The sequence below is a fragment of the Molothrus ater genome, chromosome 31 (genome assembly GCF_012460135.2).
Source record: "Molothrus ater isolate BHLD 08-10-18 breed brown headed cowbird chromosome 31, BPBGC_Mater_1.1, whole genome shotgun sequence".
Classification (NCBI taxonomy): Eukaryota; Metazoa; Chordata; class Aves; order Passeriformes; family Icteridae; genus Molothrus; species Molothrus ater.
In genome coordinates, this window is record NC_071658.1 from 1,339,696 (window position 1) to 1,360,066 (window position 20,371).

General features: G+C 50.6%; 3 protein-coding genes across 3 annotated transcripts in view; 1 reads left to right on the forward strand and 2 right to left on the reverse strand.

Moving 5' to 3' along the window:
- The window catches only part of LOC118700569 (nucleoporin NUP35-like), a 183,174-nt gene that overhangs the window by 69,563 nt on the left and 93,240 nt on the right, over positions 1-20,371 (forward strand). The window lies entirely within an intron of this gene.
- LOC118700556 (uncharacterized) overlaps positions 1,717-20,371 on the reverse strand; it is a 185,893-nt gene continuing 167,238 nt past the window's right edge. The window contains exon 16 of the mRNA XM_054518041.1: positions 1,717-1,777. The gene's annotated coding sequence lies outside the window, so the exon portion shown is untranslated. The remainder of the gene's footprint in view (positions 1,778-20,371) is intronic.
- LOC118700551 (serine/threonine-protein kinase pim-1-like) lies at positions 2,737-5,329 on the reverse strand (the record flags this gene model as incomplete). Its single annotated transcript, XM_036405085.2, has 5 exons — positions 2,737-2,929; positions 3,178-3,354; positions 3,996-4,362; positions 4,566-4,616; positions 4,739-5,329. Coding segments are annotated over 5 exons (1,293 nt in total), but the record flags the coding sequence as incomplete, so codon positions are not given.

A 20,371-nucleotide genomic window follows, 5' to 3' on the forward strand; every position in this document is an offset into this window, starting at 1 on the left:
GCTCCATTCCTTGCACAGCCTCCAGGAGCCCAGGGCTGCCATCTCAAGTCCCTGCTGGCACTGGGGGCTCCCAGGTGCCTCAGGCTGCTGTGACACCGCTGCACATGGGAGGGAACAGGGGCAGGGGCTGTGCTGAAAGTCAGCTCCATCTGCTGCTGCTGCTGCCGCTGCTGCTGCTGCTGCTGTGGGGTCATTTGTGCAGCCCTGGCCCAGAGTCAGGGATCAGATGCTGCCAGTCTCTTCCAGCCCTGGCTGCTCAGAGGTTGGGCCTTGGAGCCTCAGGTGGCCAAAGGCAGCTGCTGCTGGGCCCTCTGTGTGTGCCCGTGTTCAGCAGTGCTGCTCCATCAGTCTGTGCCCAGCAACGGGGAAAAGCCTCAGCCCTGCAGGGCCAGGAGCTGCCGGGCTCTGCTTGAGCAGCTCAGCCAGCAGGAAGGGAGCTGCTCCACACAGGAACCAGGAGCAAAGGACATTCCGTCTGTAGGACATGTTTTCTATTTAAAGGAAAAAAAGGAAAAAGAAAAAAAACTATATAAAATGTGAAAGATGAAAACAAAACCCAAGTGTTAGTGAAAAACTTCTGTAACTTTGCATTAAGAGGTAAATGATCTTTCCAAAAAGAGAAGTCAATTATTTTCATTGTAAATGTGCTGATGGCATGGATCCATCTTACTGACCCCAGCAGCCTTTTAAAAGATTTTGGGCTTTGTTTCAACATTGCCATTTGAAATTGTGCTCAAAGCAAGAGGAAATTGCTTTGTGCCCTTCCCGCTCCAAGCAGGACTGGGAATGGAAACTCTGTCAAAGCCCAAATCCTTTAGAAGATGCCCTTCCTTCTCAGCCTGGGAAGGAGCTGCACATTCCCTTTGAAACTGTCAGGGATTTCTTAGAGACACAAAGTGCCACTTAGGGCTTTTTGCTCTGGTTTGGCAGTGCAGAAGGGCAATTCTCCATCCATCAGCTCCAGACTGCACTGCCACAGGAACACAGCCCACTCGCCAGCTTTGGCCCACTCAGGCACTTCTAGAGGAGGAAGAAAGTGCAATTGCACAATTCCAGCCAATCAAGAAGGAAGAATGGGACAGACAAACACCCTGTGCATATCCAGGCGTTCAGCTGGGACTGTGGAGAGTTTGGGTTCTTGCCAATTGCATGTGTGTCCCCAGCTGCAATCTCTGGGGCTGCAGCAGAGTCTCACTCCGCTGCCAAAGCAGAAAGCTCAGGCGCTGTGCTCGCAAGGGGCTCATCTGATGCAAAGCTGTCAGAGCAATGTGAGGGCAGAGCCAGCCCAGCTGGGCCCAGGGCTGAGCCCAGCAGAGCCCTGGCAGAGCCCAGAGCAGCCTCAGCAGCCGCAGAGGCCGGCTGCAAGGAGAGAAAGCAGAAAGTGCCCGTCAGCTGAGGGCTCCTGTGCCCTTGTGCCAAGGCCTGCGGTGCCCAGGCCATGCTGGCTGTGCCCAGAGCTGTGCCCAGAGCTGCCCATCCCTGCTGCCTTTGGCAGCAGAGCAGGAGGGCAGGACATGTGCCCAGCCTGCAGCCAGCCACGGCACATCCAGCCCTCAGCAGCTGCCCAGAGCAGGATGCTCCTGTGCTCGCTGCCATCTCCCAAAAGCTCTGATCCCACCCTGCCAAGCACACAGGGACCCACCTCACGCCAGCCACGGCTGCAAGAAAAGCTGCTCCCAAACCATGTCCTCAGCCTTCTCCAAGGGCACCGCCCATCCATGCCACAGCTGCTCCCAAGCACTTCCCCATCTGCACTGGACCACCTGGAAGGCTTCCCCTGGAAAAACAAACAACACATTCTTGAAAAGAGATTAGAGACCAAAAGGGAAAACAAGAAAAACAGGAAAAACTCTTATCTCTCTCAGGGCCTTGAAGAAGGCCCAACTCCTACATGGTAGGGAAAAACCCAGCCATGGCTGAGGGAAGCCCACACTTTCTCACTTCCACCCTGCACTGCCCCCCAAAATCACGGTGATCCCAAAGCAAACAAGGGCAGTGCAGCAGCCCAGCCCTTCCTTGCCTGCAGGGCAAAGCAGCCCCTGCACAGCTTCTGGAGTCCCACCTCTGCTCCCAGCATGGGGCTTTGTTTGTGTCGGGCTGGCTGCCCCAGCCCCAGCCCCAGCCCAGGCCACGGTGGCTGCTGGGGGCTGTTGGCAGGGCCAGGAGCCCACTCCCATTTGTACCCAGCCCAGCCCATGCCCCAGCCCTGCCAAAAGCAGCTGGGCAGCGACTGAAGAATGAGTTGCATCTGCCCCAGCAAAGGGGAACCTTTGCTTCCCAGCCAGGCTGGACCTTGCCCAAATCTGGCAGCATTTCCCCGAGTGGGGACTCATTTGCAAATTCCCTGTGGAGTCTGGCTTTGAAGAAGGTGCCAGAATCAAAGTCCATCACCTTCAGCCTCCAGTGGCCAGGCTGAGGAAGAGCTTGTCATCCTTGATGTCATCCTGGTTGTCTCCAGCAGCAGCAGCAGCAGCAGCAGCAGCAGCAGCACCAGCAGCAGCAGCAGCCCCACCCGGTACAGCTTCTCCAGGGGCTCCTTCTCCTTCCCTGGGGGGAGACCAGGCTCTCAGGGCTCTGCCCAGGGCCCCAGCTGTCAGGGAACCAGCACAAGCAAAACCAGCTTGGAGGGCAGCCATCAGTGCTGGGCAGAGCAGCTCAGCTGCAGCACAAGCGCTGCATGTGCCCATGCCATGACCCCCATGCAGTGACACAGGAAGCACAAAAAGGTCTGGGTTCCTTTGCTTCTGATTGCCAAGGCATGTGTGGAGCTGCAACTTACCAGGGCCCTGGATCAAAGTGTGCCTGTGGCTCTCTCCCTTCTTCTACGGCTGAGGAATATCCTGCACCCAAGGATCAGAGAACAGGTCTTCTAATGTGGGTCTGTCCAAGGAGTTCACGGATAAACACCACCAGATCAGATCTTTGCACTCTGGGCAGAGAAAGCAGAAACTGCCGGTCAGCCAGAGAAGGCTCCTGTCTGCTTTGCCCCACTATTCCCATGCCCAGGCCTTGCTGGATGCGCTCAGGGCTGGGCCTAAACTTTCCCATCAATTCCCTGTTTTGGAGGAGAGCAGGACATGTGCCACCTCCTCAGCAGCTGCCAGAGCGGGATGCTCACGAGCCCGCTGCTGCCTCCCAGCACTGGGATTCCCCCCGTGCCCAGAGAAGAGGATCCACCTTGAGAGAGCCCTTGTGGCAGCGGGAGCTGGCCCCAGCTGAGGTTCCGGCCCCTCCTGAAAGGGTGCTCCCCGCAGACCATCTGGTGCAGCAGGATGCCCAGGGACCAGATCGTTGCTGCCTCGCCATGGTACCAGCCAAAGTCGTTCCATTCCGGGGGGCTGTAGGACGGTGTTCCTATGGAATACAGATGGAGTTCAGCAGGGGGATGCTGCTGCTCCCAGAGCCTGGCCCCAGCAACCCTGGGCCTGCGGGGGCTGCCCCAGTGGCACACAGGGTGACCACTGCCCTCTCGCCAGCACCTGAGACTTGTGCACAAACTTAGGCTTGGAAAAGAAGCCACTGGTGTCAGAAGAGGGCAGAGGAAGCCCCGGCTAAGCCTGACCATGACATGCAAAGGAAAAGCCCTCTGTGCTGGGGAAAACATGCCCTTTTCCTCCCTGCCTGCATTGCCCCAAAAATATTAGGAAGCCAAGGCAAACAGGGAGAGTGGAGCAGTGCAAGCCCTTCCTCTCGCCTGCACACCAAACTGGCTGGTGCACAGGTTCACTCCCCTCTCTGCTACCCCCACCCACGGGGGTTTTGGTCGGGCTGGCTGCCCCAGCCCAGCCCCAGTCCTGGGCAGAGTGGCTGGCAAAGGCTGCCAGCAGGGCTGGAAGATGGCTCCCCATCCAGCCCCGCTCTAAAGCAACTCAGCTGATGACTCAGTCCCCTGACTGGCAGCAAAAGGGAGAATCCCCGCTGCCACAGCCAGCTTGGGCTGGGAGATGTTGGGCCATGAGATCCCGGGACCAAGAGTACACCCTACGTGGGCTCACCTGCAAAGTGAGTGTAGGCTGTCTCTTGCAGGTAGGTGCCACAGCCAAAGTCAATCAGTTTGGCCTGCCCGGTGGCCAGGTCAAGCACGATGTTCTCTGGCTTGATATCCCTGTGCAGGACCCCGCAGCTGGTGCAGTGCCGCACGGCCTCCAGCACCTGGCGGAACAGCTCCCGCGCCACCTCCTCGGGCACGAACCGCCGTGCCCGAATGACACGATGCAGGTCCTGACACCGCTCTGGCCGCTCCATCACCATCACGATGTGGGTGGGCAGCTCGAACCACTCCAGCAGCTGCACCACACCAGGGAAGCCAGTGGACACCTTGGCCTGCAGCACGATCTCCAGCGGGGCCCTGCTGCCGTCGGGCTGCGGGAGGAGCACGATGCCCTCAGTGGGGCCGATGCCGTGCCAGGCCTGGGGAAGCCCTGAGCCAGCCCGGGACGCTCTGCGCCCTGCGCTGCGCCCACGCCCGCTCCCCCTCGAGGCGTCCTGGCGGCTTCCACCGTGCCGGGGCTCGGCTCATCCCCGCCCGGCAGCCCCGGCTGCTGCCGCTGGCCCCGCTCACTCACCAGCTCACCCCAGTGCCGGACGCGGTTCCGTGGCACCCTCTTGATGGCCACCTGCAAGCCAAGGACAGCAGCGGGCTCAGCTCGCCGCCCGCCCTGCCCAGCCCCATCCTCCTCCTCGTCCTCCTCCTCCTCCGCCCCCTCCTCCTGCGCCCGCCGCCGGCCCCGCCGCTCACCGGGGCGCCGTCCAAGAGCCGCGTGGCCGCGAAGACGCTGCCGAATCCTCCGCGCCCCAGCAGCAACCCCAGGCGGTAGCCCTCCTGCAGGGCCTCGTGCGCCGTCCCTGCGGGCGGGACGCGGCTGTCAGCGCTCGGCCCGGGGCCAGCAACGGCCCCCGAGCGCCCCTCAGCCGCCCCGGGCCGGCCATGCCCAGGCCTTCGCTCCTCGCAACGCGGCACGGGAGGCTCGGGGCCGGCGGCCGCGCTGCCGAGCGGCGGAGCTCGGGCCGGGGAAGCCGCAGCGGAGGCGGCGGCAGCGGCCACGCCGCCTGTGTCCTCCGCGGGCCTCGGGAGGAGCCGGGGCCGGGGCCGGGGCCGGGCTCGGGGCTGGAGCCTGCCTCGGGGCCGGGGCCGGGCTTGGGCCAGGCGGAGGCAAAGGGCGGCGATGCCGCCCCCGCACATTGCACTGATGCCTGCCCAGCAGCGCCACCGCCAGTACGGCCAGAGCCGGGCGGAGGCGAGACCGCGGCGGGACGGGCGGGGCCGGGCACGGGGCAGCCCCGCCCGGGGCCGAGGGCGGGCCGGGGGCATGGCCCGGCCCGGCAGGGGGAGAGGGAGGCGGAGAGAGGAGAGGGAGGCGGGGAGAGGAGAGGGACGCCGGGCAGAGGAGAGGGACGCCGGGCAAGGGACCCCGGGAGAAGGGTGCCCGACAGCGGGAAAGGGAGACTCAGAGACAGAAAGTGAGAAAGAGAAAGAAAGAGAGAAAGAGAAAGATTCTTATCGAGTATCTCGTTATGCTGCTTCTGCTGCTGCTGCCGCCGCTGCCGCCGCTGCAACTGAAGCACCGGGGCCATTCGTCCCCCGTGTCCGTTCCCTGCTCGCCCCACGAGCCCCACGTTCGAGCCCCGCGCGCCCCGGGCACAGCCCCTGAGTCTGGCCAAACACGGGAACTTTGCAGCCTTGAGCCCAGGTGCAGAGCCCTGACTCCTGCACACTGGCACAGCAATCTCCTCGCTTGCTGCTCTGCATTGGCCTGGCTGAGGGGCAAACCCTGTCGGGACACCTTCCCTTGGGCTAGGATTCCTACCTGAGCCCAGCACTGCACTTACATCTCCAGTGTTGCCTTCCAGTAAAAACAGGGGAAGGAAAACTCTGTGTGCCTCATGGTATTTTAGAGTGTCTAAAAATCACTAAGCCACTGATCTTAGAGGTGCAGTGCATCTGGAATTACTGGGATGGAGAAGTAATGCCACATGGAAAAGGGGAGCATAGAAATAAATAGAGGAAAACATCTTGGATTGTTTCTTTCATTTACATTTCACTTCTGGAAAGCTGTTCCAGTTTTCCAGGAATCTTCTCCTGCTTGCTCTTCCCTAGAATCTCTCCTGGAGAACAAGGTCAAGCTTCTGTCCCAAGATTTGCCACCAGCTCCAGCTTCTCTTGGCTTTCCACACTGCACAGTGTCTGCAGCAGGACTTTTGCAGCAAAGCAGGACAAATGTTTGGAGAACTTTACGTGTCCTTTCTTTTCCTGGTGGGCTGGGGTGTTGTGCCACTGGTGAAGTTTCCATTGTGAGTCTTTGTGCTGCTTTAGGGCAAATTTTGGGAGGAAACCTCCAAAAGGGGTCAGTCTAGAGAGCAAGTTCAGGTGGCCTCTCCTCCTACTAGTTCAGAAAAAGACTTCCCTTGGGAAAAGTTAATAAAACCCCAGTTTATTTATCAAGTAAAGTATTCCCAAGCATGAAAAATGAATAATATTAAATAAAACCTCTGACAGTGCTGAAGAGATGGCAAATTCAGAAAGTCCTTTTTGTGGTTTGTAGTTGGCTCACTCGGTCTCTTCTAAGTCCCTCTGGTGCTGGAATGCAGCGTCCCAGACCTTGGTGGGCCACAGGTGTGAGGTGCAGGTGTTTTTCTGGGTTTTCAGTCCAGAGCAGGTTTAAACAGTTCCAAGAAAAAGGAAAGTCACAGTCCCAGGAACTTCTCTGCCTAAGCTAGCTAAAACCAAATTGCTGGACCTGGGCTGTGAAGGCACCAGGATATTTCCAAATCTGGGCACTGGCGCTGCCAGCAAACACCAGATCTGGATGGTGCTGGAGCCAGAACCTGGAAATGTCCAACTTTTGGCTTTCTGTGCCAGCAAATCACTGGACTTGGGCTGGAGCAGTAATTTCTCGCCTTTTGGGGCAAAAATCGGCATCATTTCTGGCGACCCAGATGGGACGAAGCAGGGGATCCAGGATCTGAGGAGTCCCCTCGCTGGGTCCGGGGCTGGGACCCTCTGGGCGCCCCTGACGACTTTTTGTCAGAAGAGACTCCCCCTCGGACCAAGCGCTCTTTGGTGGACGAAGAGTTCCCTGCATCTCCTGCTTCTCCTGCTCCAAATTAAAGAGGTATTTTTTATCATTGTTCATTGGTTTTAGGATAAAGCGCTTTATGGGAACACGGGGTCAGACGTGACCACCGGAGGGTAAACCAGAGGACGCTCTGGTAAAGAATCCCTAATTGGTATTTTTGGGTACCTTTTGGTAATTGGTGTCTTTGCTAACCAGTAATTGATGCCTTTGGTGGGTACCTTTTGGTAATTGGTGTCTTTGCTAACCAGTAATTGATGCCTTTGGTGGGTACCTTTTGGTAATTGGTGTCTTTGCTAACCAGTAATTGATGCCTTTGGTGGGTACCTTTTGGTAATTGGTGTCTTTGCTAACCAGTAATTGATGCCTTTGGTGGGTACCTTTTGGTAATTGGTGTCTTTGCTAACCAGTAATTGATGCCTTTGGTGGGTACCTTTTGGTAATTGGTGTCTTTGCTAACCAGTAATTGATGCCTTTGGTGGGTACCTTTTGGTAATTGGTGTCTTTGCTAACCAGTAATTGATGCCTTTGGTGGGTACCTTTTGGTAATTGGAAGAAAAAAAAAAGAAAAAAAAAAAGGAAAAAAAAAAAAAAAAAAGAGAAAAAAAAAAAATAATAAGGAGAGTAAGAAAAAAGAGGCAAGACTCTGATGCACTTGTTCTTCTTGTATTGATCTTGTTGGTTTGTTTGAAACTGTGATTTAAGGGTTAAAAAGAGTGGTCAGTTTTTGTTTTTATCTGAACTGAACTAAATCCCGGGACTCGGTCCAATTTTCTCCACTCCCTTAGAAGAACTTGGAAGGAGTGTATACGTTTTATACCTTTGTTTAACCCTGTTGTATGCTTTGATGTATTGACTGTAAGATTTTTTGCAAAGGGACGAGTTTAGTAGTTTTTATGTTGTCTGAAATTTGTTGTGATATTATCGGCAAAACCGTACTATTGATTTACAGTTTTGCGAGTGTGTGACGGCCTGGAGCCGACCAATATCGGTATCTTACAGTCTGCCAGCGACATCTTACAGTAAAGCAGTATATTCTGATAGAACGGAAAGGTAGGACAGTTTGAATGAATTGGCACCGTGTATGAGAGAGTGTGTCTGAGACGCAGCCCGGCTGCGAAGCGAGTGGGAGTCCGGCTCTGCAGTTCCTGTCCCTCGCGAGAGACCAGGTCAGAAAAGGACGAAGCGCTTGGATATTGTATGAATGAGGTGCTAAGATAAACTGGTATATAGTGCTTGTGGGAAGGAGATTTACTTGGTGGGATAAGAAACACCGACCCAGAAAATAGCAATGGGGAGTCAACCGAGCAAAGATATAAATATGAAAACCCCCTTAGGATGTATTCTGAAGCATTGGAAGGACTTAGGGGGGATTCCAGGAGGAAATATAAGTAAAAAGACACTCCTTAAATACTGCACGCAGTGGTGGCCGTTGTATAAATTGGATGATGGTGAGAAATGGCCACCAGAGGGGACAATTAATTATAATACCATTTTACAACTAATGCTCTTCCTCCGCCGGCTCAATAAATGGGATGAGGTGATGTATGCAGACATGTTCTTCACCCTGAGGAATAAACCTGAGTGGCAAAAGGAGTGTGGAATTAATGCAGCCCCTCAAGACCCTCTGGTACTAGCCCTGGAAAAGGATAAGAAAGGCTCAAAACCTAAAGAACATTGCTGCGATGCATGTAGCATTGGGCAGCGATGTCTTAAGCTAACAAGGAGGGACAATGGAAAAGAGAGTGAAATAAGCCTGTGGGAATACCATCCAGGGCCCCTCCCCATACCAGGAGTTAGATAAGAGTTGGGGGAAGGCTAGCCCGTTAAGGTCGGAAGAAAGAGAAGAGAAAGAATCGAGAAGGCACCGAGGTACAGGAAGAAGATCCCGGGAAGGGATCAGCCACTCGTATTATACCAGATCTGTGGCACGGGAGGAAGCAAAGCAAAGAGAGGGGGGGAACCACACGATAGCTCCCCTCCGACAAGTTGTGCCAATGGTAGGGGAAAGGACAAGAGTAAAGGTGCCGTTCTCGACCAATGATTTAAATAATTGGAGGGATGAGGCAAAGAATTTTAGAAGGAATCCGGAGGGAGTAGCAAAGAGGTTTGAATAATGGTAAAGAATTTGGATATTGATTGGGAGGATATAGAGGTGATGTTGTCAGAGCTGACAGATACAGAAAGGGAACTCGTATTGGAAACAGGAAAGCGACATGCTCAACTATTATCGGGGAGACTAGAAGATAATTTTCCCAGCAGCAAACCAGAATGGGACCCGGGCAATGCAGACCACTATCAGCGGTTAGTGCAGTATAGAAAACTGATAGCAATGGGCTTGCGTAACGCGATCCCCAAGGCTATCAATTGGTCAATGCTATATGACATCAGGCAGGGAAAGGATGAGACCCCATCAGAGTTCTTGGATAGACTTAGGGCAGCCATGAGACAATACACACCCCTGGACCCAGCGACGGAAGAAGGGAAACAACACCTGTTAGGATTAATGATGGGACAAAGTAATCCAGACATCAGGAAGAAATTGCAAAAGCTTGAGCATCCAGCAAATAAAAACCTGGAGACACTGCTAAATGAGGCATGGAAGGTGTATAATAATAGAGAAATTGAGGAGAAGAAAAAGGAGGACAGGAGGATAGCTCGAGTGGTGGCTGTAGCCGTGGCAGCTCAGAATACAGGTTACTCGGGACCTGGAACCAGGGGAAGAGGTAGAGGCAATCCGGCAAGAAGGGGGGGGAGACTCCAACCCCACCCAACTAGAGTGGGGCCAAACCAGTGTGCGTACTGCCTGAAAATGGGACACTGGAAGCAGGAATGCCCCCAGTTAAGGGAGAGACTATTGGGCACTACTACGGCCACACAACAAGATAACGACTGAGGGGGACCGGTGGGCCGTTCCCTAGCAGACCCACTGGTTAAAATAGAGCTAGGAGAAGGTGAAAAGGAATTGGACTTTTTGATTGATACGGGAGCAACCTTTTCGGTTCTAAATCAGGAATTGGTACCTAAAAGTGATGAATTTGTGCAAGTTGTGGGAGCAACAGGCCAACCAGAAAAAGCTTACTTTTTGAAACCCATCAAATACAAAATTGGGAAACAAATGAGAATTCATCAGTTCCTGTATTTACCAAATTCGCCAAAGCCCTTATTGGAGAGAGATCTATTGGAAAATTTGAGAGCTATAATAAAGTTCAACAAAGACAAATTGGAATTCCAAGTAAGTGAAGAACAGCTGATCACAGCTCTAAGCCTGACAATCAGCTGTGTAGAACCAAAGCCTGAGAATCATAACATCAGGCGAATCCTAAGTGAAGTATACCCACTAGTATGAGCTACTGATACACCTGGGAAATCAAAACAAACAACACCTATCATTATTGAACTTATACCTGGAGCAAGGCCGGTGGTTAGGAAACAATACCCACTGGAGTTAGAAGATAGAAAGGGAATCGAGCCCATAATTAAAAAGTTCTTAGAATTAGGATTATTGATAGAATGTGAATCAGATTTAAACACCCCAATTCTGCCAGTAAAGAAACCTAATGGAACTTATAGATTAGTCCAAGACTTGAGAGCAGTAAATAAGATAACCAAGACATTACATCCGGTAGTTGCTAACCCATACACGCTTTTAACTAAACTGAAAGATAGTTTGACATGGTTCACCGTATTGGATTTGAAAGACGCATTCTTCTACCTTCCTTTAGCTCCTGAGAGTCAAAAATTTTTGCGTTTGAGTGAGAATTTGTGGATAGAAGAAGAAAGACCCAACTTACGTAGACAGTATTGCCCCAAGGATGGTGTAACTCCCCCACGATTTTCGAGAATCAGTTAGCCAAAGAGTTAGAGCAGTGGGAAAGGCCGCTGGGAGATGGCACTCTCCTACAGTACGTAGACGACCTCCTAATAGCAACAGTGACAGAAGAAGAGTGCATTGCATGGACTATTTCCCTGTTAAACTTTCTGGGTTTAAGTGGATATCGAGTCTCCCAACAGAAAGCGCAGCTGGTGCAAAAAGAAGTGGTGTACCTGGGATACGAAGTCTCCAGAAGACAGCGATCCCTGGGAGCAGCCAGAAAAGAGGCCATCTGCCAGATGCCTAAACCAGAGACGGTGAGAGAACTGCGTGCCTTTCTGGGGATGACAGGTTGGTGTCGGCTATGGATCTACCAGTACGGGATGCTCGCTAAACCGCTGTACGATTTGTTGAAGGAGACCAAGAGTGTCCTAGTTTGGACTCCCGAAGCAGAGGGGGCCTTCAAAAAGCTGAAACAGGAGCTAATGAGAGCACCAGCTTTAGGTCTCCCAGATGTATCAAAACCATTCTGGCTGTTCTCCCACGAGCGACAGGGGATGGCCCTAGGAGTCCTGGCACAGCAGTTAGGACCACGTAAGAGAGCTGTGGCCTACTTCTCCAAACAGTTGGATGAAGTAAGCAAGGGATGGCCTGGCTGCCTGAGAGCAGTGGCCGCAGTAATCATTAATATAGAAGAGGCCAAGAAACTCACGTTGGGCCAAAAGGTAACGGTGCTGGTGTCTCACACCGTCTCAGCTGTGTTGGAGCAGAAAGGTAACCACTGGCTGTCACCTTCCAGATTTTTAAAATACCAGGCCATTTTGGCTGAGTCAGATGACGTGACTATTCAGGTCACTAACATTGTGAACCCAGCTTTATTCCTAGAAGGGAGAGCCCCAGCAGAGCCGATCGAGCACGACTGCCTGGAAACAATTGAGGCCGTCTACTCCAGCCGCCCGGACCTCAAAGAAGAACCATTCGAAGATGCGGACGACTGGTTCACGGATGGAAGCAGCTTCGTGAGGCAGGGAGTGAGAATGGCCGGCTATGCAATTACCACCGCAGAAGAAGTAATTGAGTTGAACCCTTTACCCGCAGGGACTTCAGCCCAGAAGGCAGAACTGATAGCTCTGATTCGAGCCCTGGAATTGGCGGAGAACATGCGGATCAACATATGGACAGACTCTAAGTATGCCTTTTCCGTCGTACATGCTCATGGGGCCATCTGGAAAGAAAGGGGACTGTTAACTGCTCAAGGAAAAACAGTCAAACACGCAAAAGAGGTCTTGCGACTGCTGGAAGCAGTCCAGCTCCCAGCACAGGTGGCCATAATGCATTGTAAGGGACATTTAAAGGGGGACACTATCCCGGAGATAGGGAATAGAAAAGCAGACGCAGAGGCTAAATTAGCTGCTGCAAGAACTGAAGAAATAAAAGTAGCAGCTCTAGTACCAGGTGAGTTAGACACAAATTTTCGGCCAGAATATCAGGAGTCAGATCACAGGTGGATTCAGAGAAATAAAGGTAAAATGTTAGAGAGTGGTTGGGGTCAATTGGAAACGGGACAGTTAATAATACCAGGGAATACGATGTGGCAGTTTGTGAAAGCAGAACACGAGAAAGCCCATTGGAGTTTGGACCCGCTATATCAGTATTTGCAGGCTCGGATAGCAGGACCAAAATTGTTCACCACTGTAAAACATGTCACATCCCAGTGTGAGAGGTGCTTGAAGAACAACCCGAATACAGGAACTAAGATACATCCAGGGGCCATAAATCGAGGTAAATTCCCAGGTGAAGTGTGGCAAATTGATTTTTCTGAGCTCCCAAGAAAAGGAGGGTTTCGATATTTGCTGGTATTAACTGATACATTTTCTGGGTGGCCTGAAGCATTCCCTTGCAGAACAAATAAGGAAAGGGAAGTGACCAAAGTACTGTTGAATGAAATCATTCCACGGTTTGGGGTACCAAAGAGCATTTCTTCGGATAGGGGTACACATTTCTGTGCAAAAGTGGTAAGGGCAATAAGCAAAGCACTACAAATCAAATGGCAATTACACACGCCCTATCGCCCACAGGCCAGCGGCCAGGTGGAAAAGATGAACCATCTTATTAAGCAGCAGATTGCCAAAATATGCCAGGAGACTAATTTGCATTGGTATCAAGCTTTGCCTATTGCTCTGCTTAGACTGAGAGTCAAGCCAAGATCGAAAGAAAGGCTAAGCCCATTTGAAATTCTGTACGGCAGACCTTATGCTATGCAAACTGTAAATGGGGACGCTGTAGATCAAATAGGTAATCAGTATATTTATGATTATGTGATTATGGTGGGGAAGCAATTTGACAAGAATGCTGCGGTGGTGATTGACCACCAACCTAAACAACCTAACTGTAAGTTGCATCCTTTTAATCCCGGTGATTGGGTGTATGTTAAGAATCTTTTAGGAAAACCCCTACAAGAAAAGTGGGAGGGACCTTTCCAAGTGCTGCTGACCACCTTCACCGCGGTTCGAATCAAGGAGCGACCTACGTGGATCCATTACTCACGGGTCAAGAAAGCACCGGGGAGTAAACAAGAGGAGTAGACACCGTGACCCGGATTCCACTCCAGACCCCTACTAACCTGATCATCAGACCCTTGGGGTTCCATATGAATGCCAGCCAAGTTCTCTTTGGATCCCAGCTAAATGGATAAGACCTGCCTTGGATGTGGAGCCTTCTGAATCAGCTGACCCCTCGGGATCACGAGAGAATCCAGCACAAACTGACATTAACCTTACCGAAACTTTTATTTCCCATAGCAGAATTTAATGCTGAAGCTAGAGCTGCATTAGACAGCGCACCGCTATCGTGGACAACGTGGATTGAAACATACAGTCATCAGGGGCCGGACCCACAGGAACCCGTCTACGACCAACCGTGTTACTGCTGTGGTAAAAAGAATTGTGTTGGACAGATTGGTTTTCTTTGTGGCGGGTGTGATAGGAAATTTTGGAATGTGCAAAGCAATTTAGAGGATCTTCAATGTTATGAATGTATTTCCAAAGAAATAGGAGATGATGATCCTTATTTAGCTTTGGAAAAGTTTGCTGATAAGTCTATTTTGGATGCCAGAGAATTATATGAGGCCCCTGAACAAGTGGTATTAGGGTGGTGTTTTTGGAAAGCGCAACGCTGGTTTCAAAAGTGTTTAAAGCTTAGTCGCTCTAAAGTATTAACAGCCCGATGTCATGCATCTGTTCCAAAACATTCTCTTACAATTGAACAAATAGGACCATTTAAGAAACAGAGAGATTTGGACTCAGAATTAGAAAAGGTTATTACACGAGTTAACCAAATTTATTTTAGGCAATATAGACGTCAGAATCCAGCACCACCCACAATAAGGAAATACAAATGGCAGGAAGATCAATGGGGGAAACCATACTTATGATAGTTATTTTTCTAACATCCATACAATTCGGGCAGAATGTAGTTTTTCCTCGAAACTCTGCCCCAATAGACCCATGGTCCAATGCACACCAGTGTATTCACCCGGAGTCAGGGATGAAGGGGCCCTATTTCGAGGTTTATGCCTTACGTAACAATCAGCCATACCCAAAAGAGGAATGGGATAAGCGGACATACCTAGTGGCACAGAAGGGAGATCAAATCCAAATTGGGTGCCGGGAACTTGACCCAGTAGAAGGAAAAACAAGGCGGCTGGTATTAACAATCCAACCCTTGATGCCAACTTTTAAACATAATCTGATTACCTTTAGTCCAGTGAAAATGGGCAAGCCCACCGTTTGGATCCAGCAAAAGGGCCCAATTTCATGTCTGTGGAGTGACTTCAGGGAAGACCCACCTGGATCACAACCCCGAAACTCGGTAATTTATAGAGAAGATTCACTTGGGGAACTACATCCTCAAAATATAACCTTTGACCCTCACCCTCTCCTCTTTCCTGTGGGAAAGATCGTAGCATCTAGCGGCCCCGAGGAAGGGAAAGCACAGTGTGAGATGGCATTTAGATTAGATCAGATCATAATGTTTGGGCGAGTTATGATGACGCCAAAAATAAGTGGCAGTCTGTTAGTACAGAAGCATGTATTCCTAGGGGGCAACTAGGATACATATGTGAAAATGCTATAGTAGAAACAGAAGATTTATGCTTAGATGCTGAAAATAGTGTATGCACTTTTGAAATGCTTCCACACAATAGAGTACGGTCGCAGGTTTATTATGTAGGGAATGGATGCGCCTGCGTCAGAACAACTTGCAGTAACGTAACTGTAGATAGTTGCCAAGAAGAAACTAACAATACTAACTTTTGTGTATGTAATTTTACCAAGATTATAGGTTGTGATTTTAACTATACCGCTCCTGTAACCACCCAGCAGCTAATTAATGCAGACTATGACCTGTATCATGAGTTGCCAAAATTACAGATAGGTATGGATGTCGAGGTTCTTAAGGCGATGCTCGTGCATCCAGAAGTAAGAAGACTGGTGCAAAAAGTGAACCAAACAGTTAAGCGCATGGTCCTACAGGTGGAGCACAACTCAGAAAGAATAAAAAACATCCTGACTGAAGCAGAACAAGTAGGCCAACATCACTGGTGGGACGTTTTCACAGGATTTTCCCCAACAGCAACACAGGTCTTTCATTACCTGATACACCCGATACTAATTTTAACTATAGCAATGCTTGTACTGACTTTTATGAACCTATGCTTGTGGTGGAGGCTGAAATCCTTGATGAGTAAGATCCAAATGATTTGGGCGATGGTGCAGGCGTATCAACGCCCCGAAGGATTAGAACTTGACGAAAGAATTCGTAAGTTATAAGAAAAGGAGGGAAATGAAGCCCCTAAAACAGTTACTTTCAAGAGATGATGGGTTAAAGCATAGAATATAAAGCAGTTATGGGAAATATTCAATGTTAGGAAATCACATAGAGCAATAAATTGGGTAAGGTATGGAACACAATGACAGGGAAGAGATAAGGACAGACAGTGATAAGTTCAGTGCATTTCAGAGTCAAGAACAACTGCTGGGTAAAGCACGTTTAGGGCCAACATGTCAAATTGACCCTGAGACCCTTGCCAAGGCCTGGAGACTAAGCCAACTACACCGGGAATTGACCAAATTTGGGGAGAGGTTCAAAAGTTTAAAGAGGAAGACTCCTCGAAGCTGATGAAGGCCGACCGGAACGACCCCTGAGAAGATCCTCAAAAGAGAAGTCCCCGCCCACGCTCCGCCTACACCACTCCCCATATGTATATGCATGAATATGATGTAATCCCAAACCTAAAACTGTATAAAAGGTACGCTTTTGCTGTAAAGATTTGGAAATCCCATTTTAGGATTTCTCCGACGTCGTAATAAAATACCTCCTGCTTATTTGACTGAGTCTCTTAAGCAGTAATTTCTCGCCTTTTGGGGCAAAAATCGGCATCACTGGCACCAGGAAGTTTTCAGATCTGGGCGCTGGCGCTGCCAGCAAACACCAGATCTGGGTGGTGTCGTTGGCAGCGACAGAAATCTGACGGATTTGGGCTCTGCTGGCACCGGGAAATTTCCAATTCTGGGTACTGGCACAGCAAACACAAGATGTGGGCGGTGCCAGAGCCAGTAGCAGAAAGTTGCCGGGTTTTGGAATTCTGTGCCAGCAAATTGCTGCCCTTGGGCTGTGTCAGAATAGGGAAATTTCCAGATCTGGGCACTGGCGGTGCCAGCAAACACCAGTGAAACCTTCTGGTCCTCGTCCGGACCATTGGCCAGTGGTTTCCCTGAGAACCAGCTCTGGCCACTTTACAGACAGAGACTGCTTTCATCTGCTTGTCTGGAAACAGAACTTTAATGAAGGCAAACACAACAAACAGGACAGCGTGCACAGTACAGAGAGCAAAGCAGAAAAAAGCCTGGGCCCAGGGTCCTGCAGAGATATTTATACATTTATATATGGGGAGGGGTTAATGTGGGATCTGAGGGAAGGATCCAAGAGGAAGGAAGGATTATGAATATTACAATTTTTGCAGTAAAATGTAACAAATGGTAGCAAAGAGAACTCAGAACTTTCTAGTAGCAGTCTGCATAATTGAACAAGAGGATTATGGGCGGGAGCTCCTGCTGACCCCAACTAAAGAGGGTTTTCCCACGGCCTTAAGCCGAGGTCTTCTTCTTTTAAACCAATCCCAACATACCAGATCTGGGTGGTGCCGGGTTTTGGCTTTCTTTGCCAGACAATTGCTGCATTTGGGTTGTGCTGGCACAGGGAAATTGCCAGATCTGGGCACTGGCGGTGCCAGCTCACCGCGGATCTTGGTGGTGCTGGTGCTATCACCAGAAAATTGCCAGGTTTTGTCTTTCTGTGCCAGCAAACTGCTGGACTTGGGCTGTGCTGCCACTGGGAAACTGCTGGATCTGAGCACTGGCAGTGCCAGCAAACACCAGATCTGGGTGGGGCCAGCACCAGGTATTTGCCTGGTTTTGGCTTTCTTTACCAGAAAATTACTCGACTCGGGCTGTGCCGGCACCGGGAAATTCCCGCATCTGGGCACTGGTGGTGCCAGCAAACACCGGATCTTGGCATTGCCAATGACGGTAGCAGGGAATTGCCAGATTTTGGCTTTCTTTGCCAGAAAATTGCTGGACTTGGCTCTGCCAGAACGGGGAAATATCCAGATGTGAGCACTGGCAGTGGCAGCATACACCAGGTCTGGGTGGTGACAGTCTTGGCACCAGGAAATTGCTGCGTTTTGTCTTCTTTTTCCAAAAAACTGCTGCACTTGGGCTGTGTTAGAACCGATAAATGTCCAGACTGGGGTACGGGCGGTGGCAGCAAACACCAGATCTTGGCATTGCCAGTGTCAGCAGTGGGAAATTGCCAGATTTTGGCTTTCTTTACCAGAAAAATGCTGGACTTGGCTCTGCCGGAACAAGGGAATTTCCAGATCTGGGCACTGGAGGTGGCAGCAAACACCAGATCTGGGCAGTGCCAGACCCAGTAATGTTGGAAATGAATTTGTAGAGAATTTTTAAGGTTTGATAGAAGGTTTCTATAGTATGTACGCAAGTGTCACAATCCATCCTTACGAATGGGTTTTGTGATGGTTCGTGGGTTGATCTCAGAGTGCAAAAAACACCGACACGGTACAGGGGGCTGCAGTGATAATCAGAACAAATGTACCTTTATTGAATAACCACAAGAAAATGCATTGGGGAGGAATTGGGGAAAAGGGAAAAAGAGGGAGGAAGAGAAAGGAAGGTATAAAGCTACCAAACGTAGAACGGCAAAGTCCTTTGATGTCCAGCCAATGGAGTTCACCAGGTCATGTCTGTGGAGATCTCAGGGTTGCAGTTCATCCGAACTCTTATTATACTCTTTTTGTTGATGGGGGAAGGGGTAAAACTTGAAACTGAATCAAGGGTAGTCTATTGTATTTTTGGGAGAAGAAATGGTATTTAGAGAAGGGTACACACAGTCCATGTTCTCTGCAGTGGGTGAGAGCCATTGTCTTCTTGGTCCACTGCTCACACCTGCAACATCCATCTTGCTTTGGTTAGCTTGCCTCCCCCGCACACCTCCCCCAGGTTAGGGGTCTCAGTCTCAGTCCTTGGAAAGAGTGTGGGGGGGCCTTTTCACATAGGGATTTCATGTCTCGGTCTTTGATGGAGAGGCTTCGTACATCTCAGTCTGTCTGTCACGGCGGTTTTAAGACAAGTGAGGGGTCTTCTGTGGGGGACCACCCAAAACTCAGGAGAAGTCCAGCCAGGCCGAGAGGTGGGACAACTTCCAAGGCTATTGTTGCAAAAAGGCAAGGGGCCCCCTTCTTCCTTTCATTGGGTTCAGTGTAGCATACAGCAAACACACCTGTGAACAATAGCTTAGCAATGCCAGCAGCTGTGCTCAGGTCTCGGAGCCCTTGGCATGTAACTTTCTCCAACAGGGCCAGAAACTTCAGACAAGGGGCTTTTCTTCAGTGGTCCCCAATGACGATCGTGAGGCAGATGAGAGAAACTTCAGACAGAGTCTCACACCTACATTACATGGACAACGTACTAATCTGTGCTTCCACCAAGTCTTACTCAGACGCAGCACTTTCCAAGACTGTCGCAGCTGTCGAAAGCGTGGGGTTTCAGATAGCTCAGGAAAAATCCAGCTATCGAGCCCATGGAAGTACCTCGGGTTTTTAATCACAGGAAGGACTGTCGTGCCTCAAACTCTGTCCATCAATGAGCACCCCCAGACATTAAGAGACACGCAACAGCTGTGCGGTGTCATCACGTGGATCTGACCTCTCCTGGGCCTCACCACAGAAGAACTGGCACCGCTCTTCGACCTTCTACGAGGAGACGGCGACCTGGCTTCCCCACGCTCGCTAACGCCAGAAGCCTGGGAGGCTTTGGAGAGAGTCACCAGCGCCATCAAACACCGCCAGGCACATCGGACAGACTGGTCCCTTCCCCTCAGCCTCGGTATTTCTGGTAAGTGCCCAAACTTCCATGTGCTGCTCTTTCAGTGGGATGATACTTCAAAAACCCCACTCATCATCATCAAGTGGCTTTTCTGCCGCACCAACCACATCAAACAGTTACCACCCCACTAGAACTTGTAGCCAAACTTATTATTAAAGGCCAACATCACCTCCGGACCCTCGCAGCTTGCGATCCGGCGTGCATTTACCTCCCTTATACTTTGGAACAATTGGATTCTCTATTACAAACAGATGAACATCTGCAAATTCCATTAGACAGCTATCCTGGAAAAACTTCAATTCATTATCCTAAACACAGACTTTTTAAAGATTCACTGCATTTGGCCCCAAAATCAGATAAAAGTAAAACTCCACTCAAAAGCGCTATCACGGAGTTTACTGACGGTCCATGCAAATCTCACCAGTCAGTGTTCACCTGGAGGGACCCGGACACTCAGAAGTGGGAGTCTGATATCCAGGTTGTTGAAGGTTCCCCCCAGACTGCAGAACTTGCTGCAGCTGTGAGGGCATTTCGAACATTCCAACAACCCTTCAATTTAGTCACAGATTCTGCATATGTCACCAGGATAGCAGAGCGTGCCCTGCTCAAGGAAGTCCAAAATAAAAAATTCTACAGCTTGCTCTCTGAATTAATTTGGTTCATCTCCCACGGAGAGCAACCTTATCACATCCTGCACGTCCGGTTGCACACAGAGCTGCCAAGATACATCACTGAGGGCAACTGGAGAGCAGACTTGTTAGCAATGGCAGCAAGTGCCAGCCACATTTCCCCCGCTGCACAAAGTCTTTCAACAGGCTTGTCTAAGCCATGCATTCTTCCCTCAGAATGCTCCAGCTTTAGTAGGTCAATTTAAGATTTCCAGAGACCAAGCCAAGGCAATTGTCTCCACCTGCCCCAATTGCCAATCCCTCGCCCTCCCTACCATAGGGACAAAACAAAGAAAATTACAGTGACAACTAACTTGACCATTCATGTTTCTATCAGTGCTCGAACAGTCGATA